The 20,052-nt window shown below is 62.1% G+C and overlaps 4 protein-coding genes across 9 annotated transcripts; 2 read left to right on the forward strand and 2 right to left on the reverse strand.

The window, feature by feature from the left end:
- Positions 1-41: 41 nt before the first annotated feature.
- Positions 42-4,321, reverse strand: CYB561A3 (cytochrome b561 family member A3). Of its 2 annotated transcripts, none has more exons than XM_074885260.1 (6): positions 3,952-4,321; positions 1,767-1,972; positions 1,493-1,701; positions 1,266-1,420; positions 843-999; positions 42-699 (listed from the first exon to the last, which is right to left on the reverse strand). In XM_074885260.1, the coding sequence occupies exons 2-6, from the start codon at positions 1,948-1,950 to the stop codon at positions 676-678; spliced, it is 729 nt and encodes a 242-aa protein (XP_074741361.1). In that variant the 5' UTR covers positions 1,951-1,972; positions 3,952-4,321; the 3' UTR covers positions 42-675. The 2 variants fall into 2 exon arrangements, with proteins under 2 accessions (XP_074741361.1, XP_074741360.1); XM_074885259.1 differs by lacking the exon at positions 3,952-4,321 and adding an exon at positions 3,258-3,372.
- Positions 1,304-6,512, forward strand: TMEM138 (transmembrane protein 138). Of its 2 annotated transcripts, none has more exons than XM_074885280.1 (5): positions 1,304-1,435; positions 4,553-4,788; positions 4,868-5,039; positions 5,974-6,049; positions 6,154-6,512. In XM_074885280.1, the coding sequence occupies exons 2-5, from the start codon at positions 4,661-4,663 to the stop codon at positions 6,264-6,266; spliced, it is 489 nt and encodes a 162-aa protein (XP_074741381.1). In that variant the 5' UTR covers positions 1,304-1,435; positions 4,553-4,660; the 3' UTR covers positions 6,267-6,512. The 2 variants fall into 2 exon arrangements, with proteins under 2 accessions (XP_074741381.1, XP_074741380.1); XM_074885279.1 differs by lacking the exon at positions 1,304-1,435 and adding an exon at positions 3,385-3,493.
- Positions 6,513-7,151: 639 nt separating this feature from the next.
- Positions 7,152-8,831, forward strand: TMEM216 (transmembrane protein 216). Of its 2 annotated transcripts, XM_074885284.1 has the most exons (5): positions 7,152-7,184; positions 7,368-7,469; positions 7,584-7,676; positions 8,209-8,410; positions 8,519-8,831. In XM_074885284.1, exons 1-5 carry the CDS (start codon positions 7,172-7,174, stop codon positions 8,532-8,534), a joined length of 426 nt encoding a protein of 141 aa, XP_074741385.1. In that variant the 5' UTR covers positions 7,152-7,171; the 3' UTR covers positions 8,535-8,831. The 2 variants fall into 2 exon arrangements, with proteins under 2 accessions (XP_074741385.1, XP_074741383.1); XM_074885282.1 differs by lacking the exon at positions 8,519-8,831 and having other exon boundaries at positions 8,209-8,499.
- A 262-nt stretch (positions 8,832-9,093) lies between these two features.
- CPSF7 (cleavage and polyadenylation specific factor 7) lies at positions 9,094-20,051 on the reverse strand. 3 transcript variants are annotated; one of them, XM_074885233.1, is made up of 10 exons: positions 19,986-20,051; positions 19,137-19,255; positions 14,429-14,647; positions 13,764-13,867; positions 13,314-13,459; positions 11,429-11,837; positions 11,204-11,322; positions 10,938-11,106; positions 10,635-10,808; positions 9,094-10,520 (listed from the first exon to the last, which is right to left on the reverse strand). In XM_074885233.1, exons 2-9 carry the CDS (start codon positions 19,188-19,190, stop codon positions 10,640-10,642), a joined length of 1,389 nt encoding a protein of 462 aa, XP_074741334.1. In that variant the 5' UTR covers positions 19,191-19,255; positions 19,986-20,051; the 3' UTR covers positions 9,094-10,520; positions 10,635-10,639. The 3 variants fall into 3 exon arrangements, with proteins under 3 accessions (XP_074741334.1, XP_074741333.1, XP_074741335.1); XM_074885232.1 differs by having other exon boundaries at positions 19,947-20,029; XM_074885234.1 differs by lacking the exons at positions 19,137-19,255; positions 19,986-20,051 and adding an exon at positions 17,568-17,680.
- Between the last annotated feature and the right edge of the window lies 1 nt (position 20,052).

Below are 20,052 nucleotides of genomic sequence, written 5' to 3' on the forward strand. Positions count from 1 at the left end.
CCTGGGCCCCCCCCTTGTCCCCAAGGATGTGGGTGCAGGAGCACTGCAGAAGCCAGTGGTTTATTACGTGTCCATGAGGGCCCCGGGGAGGCTGCTCAGCCAGTCCCAGCCCCCGCGGGGCGGAGGGGAAGGCACAGGCAGCCCGAGGAAGGGCAAGGCACGGTGTGAGGGTCCCCCCTCCAGCCCTGTCACCCCAAACTGGGCCCCCACCCTGTGCAGGAGATGGTCCCGGGGTGGGGGGCAGCAGCGCCGGGCACACGGGTGCTCCTCTGGCAGGTTGTGACCTGACAAGGCTCTGGCAACTGCAGGGCCCGGGGAGGGCAACTGGTTCAGCAAGGACTAAAGTCCAGGCATGAGAGGCCAGCTGGACCCCGCAGGAGCTGGCAGGTGGAGGCGTGAGGACGCAGGCAGGAGCATCACACTGCGGCTGCCTTCATCCTCCAGCAGGCAGGAGGCCAAGGCCAGGCCACAAAGAAGAGCAAAGAGATGTCCTCACCGCTGCCGGAAGGGAGCTGAGCCCGTTCCTCCCGCGGGCAGGTGAGCGTCAGGCACAGGCAGCGGGAGTCCCTGGCTGAGAGCAGGGCCGGCAGAGCAGGCAGGGAAGTGACAGGGTCGGAGAGCACAGGGCTGGCAGCCCCGGGAGGGCAGGAAGAGACCTCAGCTGCCGCATCAGTGTCAGCGCTCGGCGGCGAGCAGGGGCTGCGGGGAGAGCATGGGTGAGCCTAATGCCTGCACCCACCCTGGGGACGGGCCAACTGGGGCTGTGGTAGGGGGCAAGTCCCCTCACTCAGCTCCCCAAAGCCACCCTGTAACCCAGCATGGCCCCACAGCGGAGCTGGTACCTGACAAGAGTCTGGGGAGTCGGCATCGGGACGCTTCCAGCTCGGCCTGGCCAGGGCGCCCAGCACCAGCACCCCAAAGAGGAGGATCAGGAGCCCCAATGTGTTGGCAAAGACAGCCTCGGCGGGCAGGCGCTTGTACTCCATTGTCCCGTTCTTCCTTGGGAGAAAAAGGGACCGAGAACTTTCCTGGATGTGCCCAGCCTTCCCCCAAGGCCACACAGCCCTGTCCCCACCCCACAGCATGGAGCTGTGCAGGTTAACCACGCACCTGAGGAGGGGAATCGCTCGCTTCCCTTTGCCTCTCCGTGCTCGGTTTCACGCCGTGCCGCTTCTGGCACTGAGAGATAACAACCCAAACTCCCCACCCCACCCCTGAGCCTCCCTCCCTGCAACGGCTCTCCCCACACCCGCCACGATGCTCACAGGCTGAAGAAGAGCTTCTCATTGATGCCTGACATACACGAAGCCACAGACAGCATGAGGATGGTGGAACCAAAGAAGACGTGGACGGGCTTGTAGAGGGCCCGGAGCCAGGTGGGAGCCCAGGGCAGCAGGAAGGCGCTGAAACCAGCCAGCCACTGCGGGAAGAGGAGGTGAGGCCAAGGGGTACAGGGGTGGCTGGGGTGGGGGGGGGCTGGAGCAGCACCCACCTGGCAGGAGAAGAGCAAGATGGTGGCCAGCCCCAACCAGCTGTGCAGCGAGTACATGTTGGGCGTCCCGTTGTGGTTGTGGAAGCGAAAGACGGCCACTAACCCCAGCACGGCTAAGCCAAAGGCTACCAAGGCCAGGGTGCTGTGTAGCACCTTCCAGGGAAGCTTGGGGCCGCTCCAGGCGGGGGGCAGGCGATACACCAGGGCCGCTGTTGGGCGAGAGGGTCAGGCAGGAAGCGTGCCAGGGCCGCGCCGCGCCACAATCCCCGCTCACCTGCGCCGTACAGCACCACCATGCCTGTCACCATCAGCACTGGGTGCCAGTTGAACATCTGGGCGCTGCCGTCCCAAGCAAAGCCACCGCGCCAGTGTTGGCACCAAGCGCTTGTGAAGGCCACGCACACGAAGCCCAGGCCGCCCAGGAGGACGCAGAAAGGCAGGAAGGGGAGATCCAGCATCTCCGCGACGGGATGGCGGCACCTGGGGAAGAATGAGACACCCGCTCAGCCTCTGCCGGGGATCTCCACCCGCACCGGCGCTCTCGCGTGTGTGCAGACACCCCCAGGGAGGAGCCAGACAGAAAGGGGAACCAGGCACCCCGAGGAGGGCTGGCCCTGGCCCAGCTGCTGCCTGGCTGAGGAAGGAGGCTAGGGCTGGAGTTGGCCAGCTGGGACTGGGCAGGGTGAAACTGGCCCCTGTGGAGCCAGGTCACTGGGCAGCACCCCACTGCGTTGCCCTGGCACGCCATGCCCAGGGGACATCAGCAAGGGCCTCACGGGGAGGGGGCAGGTGTCTCCTGTAATGCTGCACCCCCTCCCAGCCTCCCCTCCCTTGTCCCCAAGAATCCACTGATCTGACCCCCTCCCTCCCTCTCACACATGCCCTCTCTAAATCCCCCCAGCACCCTCAAACCTGCACCCCAGTTGCCCTTTCACCTCCCCACTGGCACCCACACTCCTTCTCAAACCCTCCCTCAGTACCTTGTGCCCCCCCCAGCTGCACCCACAGCACAGGGCTCACCCCAGCTGGGTGTGAGGAGGCACTCCTGTACCCCCCTGCCCCAGACCCTGGCAGCTGCTGCACCCCTTCTCCCTCCTGCCTCACCCCACCTGCTCCATGGGGGACTGGGGGGGACCCGCTGGCAACAACCACCCCCCCACCCTGCCTGGGCTGGGCGGTGGGACCAGCAAGGCCCTGCCCTCGGGGTGGTGCCCTCATCCCACGGGGCTTGCGCAGGTGAGTGGCTGCGCTCATTTGCCTGGCGATTTGCATCTGCCTCCAAAAATAGATATTTATATCTCTTCACAGGGTGGGGGACGGCCCTGTCCCTCCCCAGATCAGCCGCCCCATGGGACTGTGAGGCAGGAGGTGGGTGGGACACGGCCCCGGCGCAGCGTGGGGATCACGAGCTCAGCCACCCACTCGCTCAGGGCCTTGCGCTGCTCGTCACGGCGCTGAGCAGCCCCACGGCTCCCCCAAAGCCTGGTCCCACAGCTCCCCCAAAGCCTGGGCCCCCACAGTTCCCCGGGGCTTGGGGATGTGGGGCCTGGCCCCACAGCTCCCCTACAGCTCCTCCAGACCTGGTGACACAGGGCCTGGCACCACGGCTCCCACAATACCGGGAACATGGGGCCCGGCCCTACAGTTCCCCCGAGTCTGGGGACACGGGGCCCGGCCCCGAGGCTCCCCCAAACCCGGAACACAGGGCCCCGCCGTTCCTCCCAGCCCAGCTGCCGCAGGGCCCAGCCTGGTCCCAGGGCCGTACCTCAGCCCCGCCCGCCGCCCGCCGGGCCCCACCGCCCCCTCGGCCTCGTCGGCCACCTCCATGTTGGACGGCGCCGCTCTGGCCGCTCGTCTCGGTGGTGGCTCTCAGCCAACCCGCCCAGGGCCAGCGACCAACGAGAGCGGTGGCCAGAGCGGCCCCAGCGCCGTTCCTCCACCCGCGCGCTTCCGCCTCGGGGGTTGCGGCGTTGCCGTGGAGACGGAAGATGGCGGCCGCAGGTCAGCGCTCGGCCGCTCCCGGCTTGCGGAGGGTGGGAGGCGGCGGGGACCACCGGCCCTGGACACCGCGGATTGTCTGTGCACCGGGGGCGCGGGACGGGGCCGAGAAGCGGGGGAGCGACCCCGGGGACGGGGAGCACGGCGGCCTACCGGGGCGGGGGTGGGAGGAGTGGGTGGGCCTGGGGGCACTACAGCCTCTTAGGGACTGGGGTCGGGGGGAATGGGGGGGGACGGGGGCTGCGTGGGGACACAAGAGGGGACCCGGGGGCCACGCGGGGAGAGGATGTCTGCGTGGTGACTGCGTGAAGGGGTGTGGGGGGGGCCCCCTTTCCCCCCCAGTGTCCAGCCCTGTGGTTGCCTTTCAGAGAAAACAGGCCTCAGTGCAGCACTCTCCTGCCAGGACCCGGGGGACCCCCCGTTCTCCTGGACTCCCCCCATCCCTCCGAGCACCACCTTACCTCCCTCCGTGTCACGTCCTTCCTTCCCCAGGCAGCGTGGTCCCCGGCCTGGCTGTCAGCTCTGCCTCCTCTCTTGTCCCCAGACAGCCCAGTTCCCTCACTGTGTCCTCATCCCCTCTCTGACCAGCTGCCCCAGGCGGGGTGTGCTGTCCTGGGGTGGGGTGAAGCAAAACGATGCTGGGACACTGCGTGCCCAAACCTGCCCCTGTAGCGTGGCCTGCTCAGCACTGCCCACGGAGCCAGCGGCAGCTTTAGGGTTTGTCTGGCGTGAGAGGTGTGAATAACCTGTCTGGATGCTGCTCCCCGGGACTCACACGTCTCCCTCGTCTCTGCATTTCATCACATTTGTTTCCTGAGATCGGGGAGGGGGTCTGTGAGGCTGGAGGGTGGGAGGGAGAGACTGAACCTGCGTGTGAGAAGGGAGGGGAGACAGCTTATTTGTGAGAGACCAGGGGCAGAGCACGGCTCGGCATTGGTGTGCTAGAAACTGGCAGGAGCTGCTATTGATTTGACCTTCTTTTGGGTTTCCTGGCAGAGGAGGTTTCCGAGGTGCAGGGGGGTGTGTTGCACCCTGGCAAACAAAACCTTTGCTCTCCTCCAGGTCTTGGCCGTAGGGAGAGGCGACGCTGAGCACCTCAGCTCTGGACCATGAGCTGGCTCTGCCACTGGGGATGCCGGGGCTGAAGGCTCCAACCCCCAGGGAAGGAAGATGCTCCAGACCAGCAACTACAGCCTGGTGCTGTTCCTGCAGTTCCTCCTGCTTTTCTATGACCTTTTCGTCAACTCCTTCTCGGAGCTGCTCCGCACGGCCCCTGCCGTCCAGCTCGTCCTCTTCATGTGAGTGCCAGGCGGGCGTAGCGGGCAGCATGGCGGGGCAGCAGGGCTGGGCTCTCACCACGTCTCTCTCCTCCTGCAGCATTCAGGACATTGCTATTCTCTTCAACGTCATCATCATCTTCCTCATGTTCTTCAACACCTTCGTCTTCCAGGCTGGGCTGGTCAACCTTCTCTTCCACAAGTTCAAGGGGACCATCCTGCTGTCGGCCACCTATCTGGCGCTCAGCATCTCCTTCCACGTCTGGGTTATGGTAGGCTGGGGTGGGCTCAGGGCTGTCGGCTTCTCCTGAGGGCAGGCAGCACGGGCAGCACAGTCTGCCTGCTTAGCTGGCCACAAACCCTGTTTCCTTCAGTCCCTCTCTCACAAGAGGAAGGCCACAATCTACCACCACAGGGACAATTCAGTGTCCCCCTGTGATTCCCTGCACGACCCCCCTCTTAGGCATTGGGCTGGAAGGGCACTGCCCCATCTCAGGCCCTTGGAGCTGCTCCATCTCTGGCTGTGACCTGCCAGAAAATCCTCTTTCCCCAGGGGAAGCCCAGCAGCTCCAGCTCTGTGCTGGCACGAAAGCCCGCGCTGGGGTAATCCCTGCTGAAGTCTGTGACAGCGGCTCCTGCTTTACCTGGGATTAATCCCCAGCAAACACCAGCGCTCAGAGCCTGGGGGCAGCCCCCTCCCCACGGGCATCAAGCAGCACTGAGGGCTGGCAGGGGTCCTGGCTCTGTCCAGGCAACAGCTTCCCCTTCTGTCCCCTGACAAAATTCCCTCCTGTTCCCTGCCAGAGGTCCTGGGGACCCTCCTTCATGGGGCTCTCATGTCCCCCACCCAGCCTCTGAGCGAGGGTCCTTCCCCACCCCACTCCGCCAGGGCAGGGGAAGTATTTTGAGCTGGGCCAGGGGCCGCCCCGGTGCTGCCCACGTCATCTGGGCAAGGGATTGATGGGGATTTATGGGGATCTGAAGTCTGAAGCTAGAATAGGGCCCGGCTCGCTGCCTAAATCCCCTGAGCTGCTTAACCTTTGGGGTGGGGGGCTGCTCCCCCAGCCGGCAGTGTTGCCCCTGGCCTGTGCACAGCCTCGGGGCCAGCAGCGCACAGTGCTGAGGGAGCCAGAGGCACGGGGCTGCTGCCCCCAAACTAATGCAGGGCTTATTTTTGCCTCCTGTCTGTCTGTCCATCTGCCTCAGAACCTGCGGTGGCGAGATTCCGGCCGCTTCGTCTGGACCGAAGGCCTGCAGACTCTTTTTGTTTTCCAGCGGCTGGGTAAGAGCTTGTGGTCGCAGGGTCCCTGGGGGGGTCCTACCCTTTTTGGGGAGCCTTTGGGAGTGAAGGTGGGGGATCCACCCTCACCCCCCTCCCTCCTGCAGCGGCTGTGCTCTACTGTTACTTCTACAAGAGGACGGCGGTGCACCTGGGAGACCCCCTCTTCTACCAGGACTCTCTTTGGCTGCGCAAGGAGTTCGCACAGTTCCGCGGCTGATGGCTCCCCTCGGGCTCTGGGCGATCCACCGTCTCTCTGCGCCTCACGGGCCTCCATGGGGACGGCTCCGGCTCAGCCATCTTCCTCCTCTTCCCCCTGGGGACCAGCCCTTCCACTGATGCTGGCACAGCTTGTGCGGATGCCAGGAGTCGGTGGGAGGTTTGTGGTGCTTCTGGGCGCCGCCGCCCCCGTTGGGACTTGAGTGGTTTTGTAACGAGTAAAGAAATAAATGGGCTGCATTTTCCAGAGGTTGCCTGGTGTCTGCGCACCCCGGGCCCCCCCCTGCCTCTTCCCTTCCATCCCGGCAGCCTTATGCTGCCCTTGCTGCCACAGAACAAGGCTCACAGAATCCCAGAATCATCAAGGTTGGAAAAGCCCTTGAAGATCATCCAGTCCAACCATGAACCTCACCCTGACCGTTCTCAACTCCACCAGATCCCTCAGCGCTGGGTCAACCCCACTCTTCAACCCCTCCAGGGATGGGGACTCCACCCCTGCCCTGGGCAGCCCATTCCAACGCCCAACAACCCCTTCTGCAAAGAAATACTTCCTAAGAGCCAGTCTGACCCTGCCCGGGCGCAGCTTGAGGCCATTCCCTCTTGTCCTGTTGCTTGTTCCTTGGTTCAAGAGACTCATCCCCCCTCTCTGCACCCTCCTTTCAGGGAGTTGTAGAGGGCTCTTCCCACCTTGCAGCGTGGGACATTGTAGGTAGAACCGGAGGGCAACCAGGGCTCCTCGCTCCGCCCCACCCCGCAGTCCCTCGGCCGGGCGCGGGACTCGAACCCGCGGTTTTCCGTCCTGGTCCTCCAGAACCATAGAGAGGGGCGGAGAGAGAGGCCGGGCGCTTTCCCGCCCAGCGCTGCCGGGAGCGAGGGCGGCGGCGGCGGTTCCCATGGAGATGGAAGATGGCGCCCAGGAGTGAGTGCGGGACTGAGACGGGCCGGGCTGCGGGGCCAGGAACGTGGGGCGGGGGGGGCAACGGGGTGGGGGCCGGGAGCGGGCCAAGGCACGGCGGCACCGGGAGCGGGGTTCAGCGCGGCGGGAAGTGGGGGCTGAGGCCGGTCCTTACCACCCCCACCCACGGCCGCCGTGCTCCCACAGGCCGCCAGCGCTCCTCGGCGCCGCTGCAGGTCCTGCTTTTCCTCAACGGGTGGTACAGCGCGACTTACTTCCTCCTGGAGGCCTTCGTCTTCGTCTACAAGGGTGAGCCCCCCACCCTGACCCTCCGCGCACCCCCAGGGTGGCAGCAGCAGCCCCCCCCCGCCCCGCCCTGAGGCCCAGCGCGGGCCCTGAGGGCAGCGCTGGCTGTGCCCGCAGTGCTGCTGCTGCCGTACCCCTTCACCAACCTGGTCCTGGATGTGGTGTTGCTCTTCCTCTACCTCGGCACTGAGGCCACTCGCATCTTCTTCGGTAAGTTGAAGCAACTGGGGGGGTTTAGTGTGGAGAAGAGGAGGCTGAGGGGAGACCTCATTGCCCTCTACAACTCCCTGAAAGGAGGGTGCAGAGAGGGGGGATGAGTCTCTTGAACCAAGGAACAAGTGACAGGACAAGAGGGAATGGCCTCAAGCTGCGCCAGGGCAGGGTCAGACTGGCTCTTAGGAAGTATTTCTTTGCAGAAGGGGTTGTTGGGCGTTGGAATGGGCTGCCCAGGGCAGGGGTGGAGTCCCCATCCCTGGAGGGGTTGAAGAGTGGGGTTGACCCAGCGCTGAGGGATCTGGTGGAGTTGAGAACGGTCAGGGTGAGGTTCATGGTTGGACTGGATGATCTTCAAGGGCTTTTCCAACCCAGATGATTCTGTGAAGTCGTGGGGACAATGGGGTGTTTGGTGGGCTCCAGAGCCCCCCCAGGAACAGCTGGGACCGCGATGTGGTGTTTACAGCATCCCCCACACTGTAGCATCCTGGCTTTGTGGGGGACACCCCCCTAACTGTGTCCCCCACAGGGTCCAAGGGCAACCTGTGCCAGCGGAAGGTGCCGCTTTCCATCAGCCTGGCCCTGACCATCCCGGCAGCCGTGATGGCCACCTATTACCTGCTGCTGCAGACCTACACCCTGCGCCTGGAAGCCATCCTCAGCGCCATCCTCCTGCTTTTCTACGCTGTGGAGCTGCTGCTGGGTGTCCTCGCGCTCGTCTCCTTCTCCAGGTACTGCAGCCAGGCCGCGCGGGGAGCTGGGTGACCCCGGGGTGCCGCAGGAGTGAGCTGCCAGGCTGGTTTGGCACCAACACATCCCCCCTTTTCCCTTCTCTGCAGCGTGGATTCGTACTGAGGCCTCGTGCCACACCAAAGGACCAAGCACACGCAGCAGCAGGAAGCCAGCGGCCCCGGTGCCGGCTCCACCTCCCAGCTAGCCCCAAAAAACAGGGTGAGGGGGTGTCTGCACCCTGCCAGCTCCCCGCTTCGCCCGCAGCATGCGCCAGCAATCTGCCGGGCAGCACCCAACCCGCTGCCACCCAGGATGCGGCCCCCAGGGCTTGTGACAGTTTGAGGTATGGAGAATTATTTTTTTTTTTTTCTACTGCCTTCTCAAAATAATTCACTATTTTCCAATAAATATTTATTTTTACCTGGTGCTTGGGCACGTGGCTTCCCCTGGGGCATGAAGTGCTCCGGTGCTTCCAGCCCCACAGTGCTGCCCTGAGCCAGCTGTCGGGGGGGCACAGGAGCCCCCCAGAATCGTTATAGGACGGTCAGGGTCAAGGTCACAGAGGCACTAATACTCCCCCAAGCGCTGCTCTTCCCTCCCACAGTGGCCCTAAAACTCTCACCCCACTCAGTACCTAAAAAAAACCATCGCAGGGAGAAAACGTGACAGAAGAGCCCTACAGTGCCATATAAAAGACTGACAACGTCATCAAGTTTATTACACAATTTCCAACCTATCAGAAAGACAAACAAATCTAGTCACTGCGAGCAGGAGGGGCAGCGCCTCGCTGGGTGGTTAATAGGGGTTTGCTCTGCACTTTTCCCCACTATTTGGAAAGAAACTAAAAATTTTTTTTTTGTGTCGTTAAGTAAAAAAACAGAACTCTCCCACCAAGCGCTCCCCCCTCCCTCCCAGCACTCACCCGCTAAGCCGGCACCTCATGATACTTTAAAAGATGGGGGTTTTTTGGGGTTTGTTTTTTTGTGTGTGTGTGTGTCATTTCAACCTAAAAAGACTTCTGGAGCCAGGTTGCTCCTGCCCAGCAACAGTTGGGAGGGTAATGCCGCCCATCCAGCAGCCCTAGGGACTGTCACCCACCCTGAAAGTCACCCTGTGTCCCCTCAGCTTGACCCGACCCCCCCGGGCTCTCCCTCTCCTGCTGGAGGGACCCCTTGAGCACAGACAGCCACCCCCTGCCATGACCCCACCACCCCCCAGCCTGTTTGGAAAGGGCGAGTGAGGGGACACAGCTGGAAAAGGGGGAGCACCCGTGGGGGACAGGGGGTCCCCGAGGGCAGCAGGACGGGGCTGGGGGAGGGTGTCACAGCCTGCCCTGCCTCCTCCGCTTCCTCTAAAACAAGGAAGGCACTGCAGGAGAGGCTGGCTCCGCGCAGGACCCTGCCGGTGCTGCTGGTTGGGGTGACAATGCCGCTGCGGAATGGGGGGGCAGAGGGAGGGGGTGACCCCCAGCCCAGCTCCAGGTCCCCCCTTTCTTCCCCAGCACGCTGCTCCCAGGGAGGGTGAGGAGGGAGAGCAGTTTCCCAGTATGGGTGGGGGGGGGGAAAGGAGGAGCGTGGCAGCATCCTGTGGGACAGGGGGGCCCACAGTGGGGACAGGAGTGTCCCCAAACAAGGCTGGGAGGATGGTACGTGGTAATGACCCCGTTTCCAGTGACTCCAGGCACGGGGTGGGGAGCTGTGCGCCTCCAAAACCCCCCCCGTGAGGAGGGGTCCATCCCTTTTGGCAAGGAAAGGGCTCACAAACCTCCCTCCGTGGCCAAAAAAAAAAAAACCAAACCAAAGAAGCACCATTTCTCTTTGGGTCCGAGTGTCCGTGGAGCGGAGCAGGGCGGCCTGGGCGCTGGGGCTCCCCGTGGCTCCCTGGGAAGCGGCGGTAGCAGTGAGTGCGGGCAAAGGGCTCAGGCCCCAAAGGCCACGAGGTGTCGGTGGGAGTCCCGGCGGGAAGCGGCGCGGCTTTCCTGGGGCGCCCGGAGAGAGCTGGAGGTGGCGGGGAAAGGGTAGGAGGGGGGTGGAGGAGCGGCCTCGGTCACGTAGTCCTGGTCGAGGTGAGGAGATACGAGTCCATTAAAAACCACTTACTGCCAAACTCCTGTGGGGAGAGAGAAAGAGAGAGGAGGGGAGTGGCGAGAGCCATGCTCAGCACCGCCTCAGCCCTCGTTCCTCGACAGGGGGGAACCCCAAAACCCCTGCGGTACCAACTCACCTGTCTCAGTGGTGCCGGTCCCTCTCTCTGTCCCTGTCCCGATGTCGCTCGTGCTCCCGGTTCCGCTCCTGGAAATAGTCCTCGTGTCGATCCTCGCTGTGGAGCAGGTCCCGGTGTCGCCGGCTGCTTTCACGGGACCGGCTGGGAGAACGCTCCCGAGATCGGTGTCTTTTCCTTAGACAGAAGGAAAAGAAAAAGCTTTTGGTCACCTCTGAGGAGGATCTCGCTGGGGTGGGGACAAAAATAACGAGCAAAGCCTTAAGATGAAGTGCCTTTGGGGCACTGCGAGGCCCGGAGGGGTACCTGGAGGAGCTGCTGCTGGCACCCGTGCTGTAGGACTTGGCTTCGATGCCGTGCAGACAGTCTTTGAGGGAGGAGAGGAGGACGCGGCACCGCTCGTCGTTAGCGACACGGGACTGCTTGATGACGGCGATGGCCGTGAGGAGGGTCTCGATGGCGTCGCTGTAATCGCCTGCGGGGAGCGGAGGGATGTAGATTCACTGCGGGGTGGAGTTTTGGGGGGACATGGAGTTGGGGGGACACTCGCACACGCACACGGTCGCCATTACCTGCACTGGCACCGGACACTGCCTTGGAAATGGCGCTGCTGGAGATCGCCCGGTTCCTGTTCATGATCTCCTCAAACTCCCCTTCGCTCACAGGGGGGGGTGGCGGGCCGAGCTCCCGGCTGTGCAGGAGGCACAGAGGTGTGTGTGGGGGGTCAGTGTAGCTCCCCCCCACCTCCCCTCCTCAATTTGGTACCCTCACCCTCGCTCCGCCTCGCCCCGTCTCACCTGCTGTGGTTGTAGGGGGCCATGGCCTTGCCGTAGGTGTCCGGTGGAGGCCCCAGGGCTGCGTTGGGTGGGGGGAAGAAGGCAGGATTGAGGTGTAGGGCAGGGGGAACAGCCCCCGGGGGTGGCACAGCCAAATGGGGGGGCAGTCGGGGCGGTGGGGGCATGAGATGCTGGTAGTGGATGCCGGGCGGAGGCGGGGGGACACCAAAACCGGAGGAAAGGGGTGGCGGGGGTGGCATTGGCGGCGGGGGTAACCCCATGAGGGGCAGGGCGGCGGGGGGGCGGTTGAAAAAAGGCAGGACAGAGGGGGGTTTCTCCACGCGGGCGGGCGGCAAGGCGTTTTCCGTCGGCGTGGCACGGCCATCCACCGAGTCCACGGAGTCTCGGGAGTGGGCCCGCGGCGGCACACCTGCAAACGGCACAGGAAAGAGCCATGAGTCGTGGCTGGAGGGCTTGCAAGTCTTGGAGACCTCCTCCTCCTCCTCTTCCTCCCCACCCGCAGCAACCGGCGCAAGGACTGTCCTCTCCCGCAGCCCCAGAAAAGGGCAGCCTCGGGAGAGCTCAAGTTGCCCAGAGAAAGAGCCAGCTAGCCAAATGTAGCCTCTGCTTCCACGTGCCTCCAGGAGGGTAGCAGCTCTCCGGCAAGACCCCGGCTTGCCCGCAGAGCGCCCCAGGGACGCTCGTTCTGGGACAGCGGGGGCTTTGCGGAAGCCACTGAGCAAAGCGGGGTCACAGGGACGAAAGGGAAAAGCCACAAGAAATGGCGAGAGATCCCCAGCAGAAAAGTCGCCGGGTCCCCGAGTCCCTGAAGATTATTAAATGACCCAGAGAGCCTGCGATCCGCACACGGGTTGGGAAAGGCCTGAGCATGGAGGACAGGACCCAAGTGCCGACAGCAACAGAGCTGCTGGAGGAAGGAAAACTCGGCGCCCGTTTGCCCTCAAAGAGAGGGACAGGAAGCCTTGCTGCATCCAAAGAGGCCTCGAGGATGAGACTGGAGTGGTACGACGGCGAACGCTGCCTCTGCCCGGGCCTTGCCACTCTGACAGCCGTCAAGCGGAGCCCGAACGAGGCCCCACGCTGCCGGCAAGGCCCTGAAATTCAGCCTCCCCGTGCCCGGCGAGGCGAGGGGTGAGAGAAAGGAACACGCCCTGCTCCACCGAAACGCGAGGGCAGGTCGGGACGTGGTGTAACAGCGCCCGGCGCTGCCAAGCAGCGGATCACCGCGGGCGCTGGAGCTGAAGGGAGGGTGCAGAAGGTCACGGCTACCCCGCTGCAACTCGGCTTAGAAAGAAGGGCTTTCCTTGCGTGAAACGGGCCACGGGGGATCTACAATGACCACAGCTGGTCAAGACCTCCTCATCAACGCGCCTGTCAAAAACGGTCCCTGCGGCTCCGCGGAGCCCCCCGGCGCGGGGCTGGGGCGTCACATCGCTGCGGAGTGAGGCGAGGACCACCTATTGCCATTGTAGAAAGCCCACGGCCAGGCCCCAGCTGGAATACTGCGTCCAGTGTTGGGCACCTTACCTCCGCAGGGATGGACAAATTCTGGAGGAGATCCAGAGAAGAGCTACTAATAGATATGGAGGGTCTTAGCTATGTTGATAGGCTGAAGAGCTTAAGCCCATTCAGTTTGGAGAGGAGGAGGAGGAGGCTACGAGGGATCTTCGCAGTGTGTGAGCACCTAAAAGGGGATCATAAAGACTCGGGTCAGGATCTAATCAGACTCAGCAGGCACAGGAAACAACCCCCAGAGACTCCTGGCAGTGTCCCTCCCAACCCCGAGGCTCTCGGTGGCTTCGGCCTGACAGCTCTGCTGGGGATCTGCGGGGCCCGCGGGAGCACGGAGGTCCCCCCACCCACAGCGTGCGTTCGCCTCACTCACGTTTGCGAGCCTGCGCCTCGAACTGGGACAGGTTCTGTCGCGTTGCCAGCCTCACCTCCACCTTATCCCCATTGAGGATTTTACCGGGCAGAAGCTCCAAGAGTTTGTGGACCGAATTCTCAGAGGCGACCACCACCTCTGCGTACCTGCAGGAAAGACCGGCGGTCAGCCAGCAAGAGTGGTTCACCCCCTGATAGGGGGGTAGGGACCCCCCCCCAAACCCCGCCCCGGGCTCCATGCTTGCTGGCAGCCCCATCACACCCCACTGAACCCAGCCTGGTGTTCCATGTCCCCTCCTCCCTTTCCCATACTGGTTGGGAGTCTCTGCTTTACCATCCCAGCTCCAGGCAGACTGGGCATCACCCAGGGAAAACGACCAGCTGCCCCCCAACACGGAGGATGTGGCTGCGAGGTTCCCCCATTCCCCCACATCCCTGCCTCAGCTCTCACCCTTTTGACTGGCCATTGGCTCGGTTCTCTGCGAATTTCAGCTCCACTACATCATAGACACCAACTGAGCGGATGGTTTGGATCAGCTGCTGGTCAGTCGTCCACTGAGAGGGGGGAGAGGCTGGTGTCAGCTCCCACAGCCCTTCGCAGGACCCCGGTGCCCCCAGCTCACCCAGCAGGCTGGGGCAGGGCACTTGGAGTACAGACACCCCCTTAGAGCCCCTACGGGGAGTTTAAAATCAACCTCGAGGCTGAAACAGGCCCTGGGCATGGCTATGAGAGATCTCTCTGCTCTCTGGACAAGACAGAACTGTCCCTGTATCCAGACTTGCCCACGCAGCCCCCAAGACAGCCAGGCAGCAAGTGAGACGCTACAGCCGCTGGTCACCCACCCCAGACCAGACCCAAAGCCCCTCAAGGGGCCCCTGAGGATCACAATATCAAGGCCAGCTCATGACCCAGCTTGGGACACTGGGTCAGCATGGATTGAGGAGGAACAGCCCCCCCAGAGAGCCCTTCAGCCCCCGAAAAGAGCCCTGCAGCCCCTCAGGGGTTTCTCTGGAGGACCCTCATCTGCGTACATACCACAGGAGACCCCAAACTACCCACGCATGCTAGGAGACCCCCCTCCACACCAAGCCCAGCCAGGCAGCCATCCCACTCACCCAGGAGAAGCTGCCCACGTAGACGGCAGCTCTCTTGTTGCGCAGCCCACTGTACGTGTACAGGATGGCGGGAGATTTGCTGTTGGGCTTGGGGGACGGCTCCTGACGGATCTCCGGCGGTGCCTCCGAGCTGCTGGTGCGGCTTTCGGGGGGCTGCGAGCTGGCTGCTAGCACGTCGTCGTACAGGTCCATCTGATCAGCATTACTGAACTCAGAGTCCTGCGAGGGGAGACACTGTGAGCACCTTCGCAGAGGGGAGACCCCCGGGGGTGAAACCGCAGCTTGGAAAGGGACCTGGGGGCTGTTAAGAGCCTGAACGGGGCTCTGGAGGACTGCCCCGTTCTGCTGGAGTCCTCCCAACACCCCCCTAGCAGAAACAAACCACCCCAGGAAATGTTTAAAAGTCCTCTCGCCGCTGTGCCGCAGGTGCCCTGGGGGCTGTGGATGAACAGCTGGAGGTGAGGAAGCCTCCTTGGCCGTTGGCAAACCAGTTGTCCCAATTCACCGAGCGAGCGAGCTCTTTTGAGGCAGCACGAGCCGATTCCAAAGGTTTAGCACCCAAACCGCTTGTCTGGGGTCTGCTCGCAGTTAGGAGGTGGTGAATCACTGCCGTGAACGAAGCCACAGCAAACAGAGCTGGTGGCTGTGATCGCTCACGAGGCAGCTCCTCTCCCCTCTTTCACCATTTCATTTTCGCAACAACTCCCCCCGTGCTTCCCCTCCCTGGCCCAGCAGCCCCCTCTCAGCACCGACCACCCAAACCACACCATGCCCTAGGCTTCTGCAAGCCACCACGGCATCCATTATTCCTCCTGGGCAATGTGGAAATCCCTCTCGCACGGCTCCAGTCCAGCTGCTCAGCTCTCCAACTGGCCCAGCATTAACACAAACCCCTGCAGCAACGGGATCAACATCTCCCTTCCCCAGCAATGGGGATTATCAGCACTCCGAAGACGGGGCTTTAGGCTCTGCTTTGCGATGCTTGACATAACCCTGGAGCAGTTTTTACACATAAAGAGGCGGAGAAAAACGCTCCAGGAAGCAGAACCGTGCGGGGTTACCCCACCGGTGACCCGCGCTGGCTTGATCTTCCTCCCCTCAACTTCAAGCCTTTTGCTTTTTTGCTCCAGCCCTCGCCTCGTGCGAGCGGAGGAGGCTCACTAGGATATCAGCTGCCCTCAGCAATGAGGCAAGACCCAACCTGCTGCTCTGGGAGGCTACCAGGAAGCAGCTCACCTTTTTTTTGAAGCGTGCAAGGGCAAAAGTTCAGCGGTGGAAAACCAAACGCCCTCGATGGACGAGCCTCTCGGCAGGCACGCGCTTCACAACAAACCCAGCCTGAGGGTTGCACACACCCACCCTCAAACCCTGCTCGCCTCGGATACGCCACCGCAACGCGAATTTGCTCCTTTTTGGGCCAGCGGAGCCCTCCTCAGGGTAGGAGCTCCACGCTGTCTGCACACACAGATGCACGTGTCTCCCCTCCCCTCGGCGGCGCAGCCTTTCACGGCGTGAACCAGCCGCCAAGGAAGCTCCTGAGCTGTGAACTCAAGTGTCCTAGATCTGCCTTCCAATTCCCACTCTGTTCCGGGCTATATTTAATTTGGAGTGTACAGCGAGTGCTGTGTTTACTATGGATCTTCAGACTAATTGCTCACCCGGATTCAGCGTGAGCTGAGCATCATTGCATGGTACAAATTACTACGTTCATATCTATCCCACGGGAGCAATGCACAGGTCTTGTGCAGCACAAAAACCAGAAGCTCTGCTCCCAAATTTTTAGTTCCAGGACTTCAAAGGCAGTTCAGACAACATTTTCTGCTAGAGATGGTTAAATCCCCTACGCTGCGACGGTCAGGGAACTGCACACATAAAACACGGCCCTTTGTGAGCTCAGGGGAGAGACGGTGAAGGGTGCTCAACACACAGCTTTCAAAGGGTCATAGAAATCTAAAAATCAAACCCTTTTCCCCCCCAGACACTCTTCTTGACAGCAAAGTGTCCATTTCTAAGGCAAGTTGTAACTTTTGCATCCGGCTATTTCAGCTGCAGAGCTGATAAAAAGGTTACAAGAATTTCAACAGGGCGCAGTATTTTTGTACTCGTTTTCTGAGTGTGTTTGTTTAATCCGCCTCCCACACTCCTACCTCCACTAAGTGCCTTTGGACACGGCCCAAGGCTGGAAGATTTCTGCCTGGAAGTTTCAGAAAGTTGAGAACAAAAATAGTGGGGAGGGGGGGGCTAGAGGAGAAATCGCTCAGAAGCCGGGATACTTCAGCTTGGGAGTTTTTAGAGACCCTCTGGGATCTCTAAAAAACCTTTTTTTTGAAAACTAACAGCCTGATGGGAAGATGGTGTAGAAGTACTCACAGTCCAAGCGCTCCCAGACCACTCTGCTGGTCTCTGCCCCTCACTGCCACCGTGAAATTTGCAGATCCTCGCTCGAAACGCATGGTACCGAGAGGCTTCTCGCATCACCCGCCAGCCAACCCCTCTGTGGCAAACGCGTCCCGAACCCACGCGTGACACCTTCTGAGGGTGCTCTGGGACGCAGCTCAGCGTGCGCTGGGGGATTTGGAACCACGTCGGTGGCCCACAGAGACCACGGGGCAGCCAGGGCACCTTCCCCCCCACTCCCCCTCCACGCGGCATCATGCACAGATTAACTCTGGGTTTCTTCCTGCCACCGCACAGCCCGAAGTGAGCGAAACACCACGCTCGGCGGCCCTGATAATCACTTCCAGCTTTAAGAAGCTTCTGTCTACTTGGCCATGTCAAAGATCTTTTGTGTACTGTCCCCTAAACCCTCCAGTTCAATCTTTCCACGCCGTTTCCCGGTGCGCAGCCAGGCTCACTCCATCCTCCTCTCAACGCTGGTTAACTTTTTTTACTCCCGAAGACCCCCAAGACTTGATTGAGAACAAACCTGACCCATCAGGGACCCTCTCAGCTCCCCAGCAGACATTCCCACGTCCACTCAAGCCACTGCTTTTGTCACGTTTCCTGCTCCAGGCCTGCCGGGGGCCAAGCCTTCGTAGGAATGCCTGTCTGCAGGCACAGGCAGGCCAGGCAACACTGCGCCGTCTCCGCAGAGCACCCGGGGAAGCAACACCAGAGTTCTCCTGTGAATTCCTCCCACCTGTTTGTTGTTTATCGGTCGTCCTCCGAGACGTTACAGACTTTCCAACTCACACCCGCCAACGTCACAGCTCTCCTTCTCCAGACGGAAGGTACCACGTCCACTTTCACTGCTTCCCTTTGGCGTTCAGAATAATTGCCATAAATGACGTTTCTTGGTTATTCTGTGCACTTCCAAACTCCAGCCCAGCCACCTCCACACATTTTCTTAATCTGCACTTTATTCCCCCAGCTCTCCCTTTCACTCCCAACTCCAGATACACCTATTTCCCCATTCTGCTAAAAGCAAATTGCATGAAAACATACAAATTGAGGCAGTTCCTAAGCCAGAGCAGTTCCGTTTGGTCCCAGCACGGTACTAGATAGTTGAATACACAGGGAATCGGGTTTATTCCGGGAGTTTTTCGGGATGGATGCAGGAAGTGGTATTTCAGAGTCAGAGGGTGTCTGGGCAGGGCTGCCCGGCTGCTACAAGCAGCACGGACATTTGCTTTGCACCTCACTTTTCTAGTGAGGTTCCCATTATTTTGGCAACATTACAGCCAGCTTGGACCCTGCCCTTCTCCCAAGGAAATTGCTCTCAGCAGAGAACTCCTGCTTCTTCCCAGGCAGCTGGAAAGCACCTTGCAGTCCCCTTGGCTCAGAGGCAGTTAACAGAGTTTCCACCATTTCGCTTTTCCCCCGAAACGTTTACTCACGGCGTATCCTCACCCGATAACCTCCCGCCTCCTCAGAACAAAGGGTTTATCACCCTCAGCCCCTCTTCAGCCCTCTGGGAGCTCACGGCCATTCCCTCCTCCACGTGTTTTGTTTCCAGTTCACGCAGCTTGCCCTCTAGTGCAGACCAACTTCCCTCTGCGGGCTTTCCATGGCCATTTTTAATCTTCAAACATCTGCATTCACACCCGCTCTCCCGGATCCCCAAACTCTCTAAAATCTGCTTTTTTAACAGCTACACCCCCCCCCCCCCCCCCCCCCCTTCTCTGTCATTTCTTCCCACGGGTCCCAGACAGCCTCAAGGTGGGAGAGGTGGCACACGGGCACCTCTCCGACCGCAGCCAGTCCCTGCCACAGCTTCCCAGCCTCTGTGGTCCCATGGGTCCCCTCACCGTGCAGTTCCCTGGCAGGGCCTCTTCCAGTTTAGATTTCTCATTTCTCCAACCACGCTGCAACTATCCCCTTCAATCTCCGCTCATCACTGCCCTGGCAAACATCCTGGTCCAAACCCTGCCTCCCCCTCCCAACCGTTTTGTGACCAGCCACATGTTGAACCTCTGTGGAAACCTGCAGAAAGACTCTTTATTCCCAGCTCGAGATGACAGAATTTAGGATTCAGGAATGGTCCCAGCCCTCGGTTCCCCAGAGCGACTCTCCAGCGTTGTGCCACCCTTCCCCGGGCACAGCAGCCACATTTTCTGCCTCCGTTCTGTGCGTACGCACCAGCTGATGGGTACATCCACCCTAATCGCTCCAGCGCCTCGCTAACCAGCTGGCTGACACCAGTTATGATGCTCTCCCCCAAAAAAGGAGGATGTGCAGCCCCAGCCCCGCAGCCGGACGCGTCACTCACCTGGTTGAACTCCTCGTCGGCGTAGATATCAATCAGATCCACCCCCTCGGACATATTTCCAGAGACGGGAGCAGGAGCCCGGGCTGGGACCGGGGCGAAGCAGGAAGATCAAAGGTGACCTGGAGCGGGGTGAGGAGGGGGGACAGGGTCAGCGAGGCACTGGGGACCCCTCTGCCCCCCGCTTCCCTGCAGGCACCAGCCACCCCCTCAGAGGGGCCCACAGCCTCAGCCCAGACCCACCCGGGGGCCGCAGCAGCCCCTCACCCTCTGGCTGGGGCAATCCCACCTCGACCCCTCGCTGAGGGCCACCCCCGGGGGGAGGGGAGGCGGGCAACGTGGCCCCGTTTCCCACAAACCTGACAGATCCCTGGGGGCAACAACCCCCCCCTCAGGGGGCAACACCCACCCCCCCAGGACCCTCAGTCAACCCCCCGCGCCCCCAGACCCTCCTTAACGCAAACGCGGGGCACCAACCCCCCCTCCCACCGCGACTCTTTCCCGGTGAACCCCCCCCCACCCCAGGCAGCCCCTCCCCAGCAGCGAGATCACCGGGGGGGACCCGACCACTCCCCCCGCCCCCCGCCCACACCCGAGCTGGGTCCCCGCCCCGGGGCAGCGTCGCCGCCGCCACCCCCCGGCCCAGACACCCCCCCCCCCCCCCCCCTCCGGGGCCGAGACCGCCATATCGGCCCGGCGCGGCCCGTCCCCGCCGAGCGGCGGGACCCGGGGGAGGGGGGACGGGGACCAAGGGGTGGGGGCGAAGGGTCGCGGCTCCCCCCGGCCCGGTCTCCCCGCGGCCCCGCCCGTTACCGCCAACAGGCCCCGAGCGCGCGCGCCAACCGCGCTCACCGCCACCGCCAGCGCCGCCGCGCCACGCCACGCCCCCTCCGGTTCAAGGCCCGCCCCTTCCGGCCCG

Source organism: Strix uralensis, chromosome 15 (genome assembly GCF_047716275.1).
Source record: "Strix uralensis isolate ZFMK-TIS-50842 chromosome 15, bStrUra1, whole genome shotgun sequence".
In the NCBI taxonomy this organism is placed as follows: Eukaryota; Metazoa; Chordata; class Aves; order Strigiformes; family Strigidae; genus Strix; species Strix uralensis.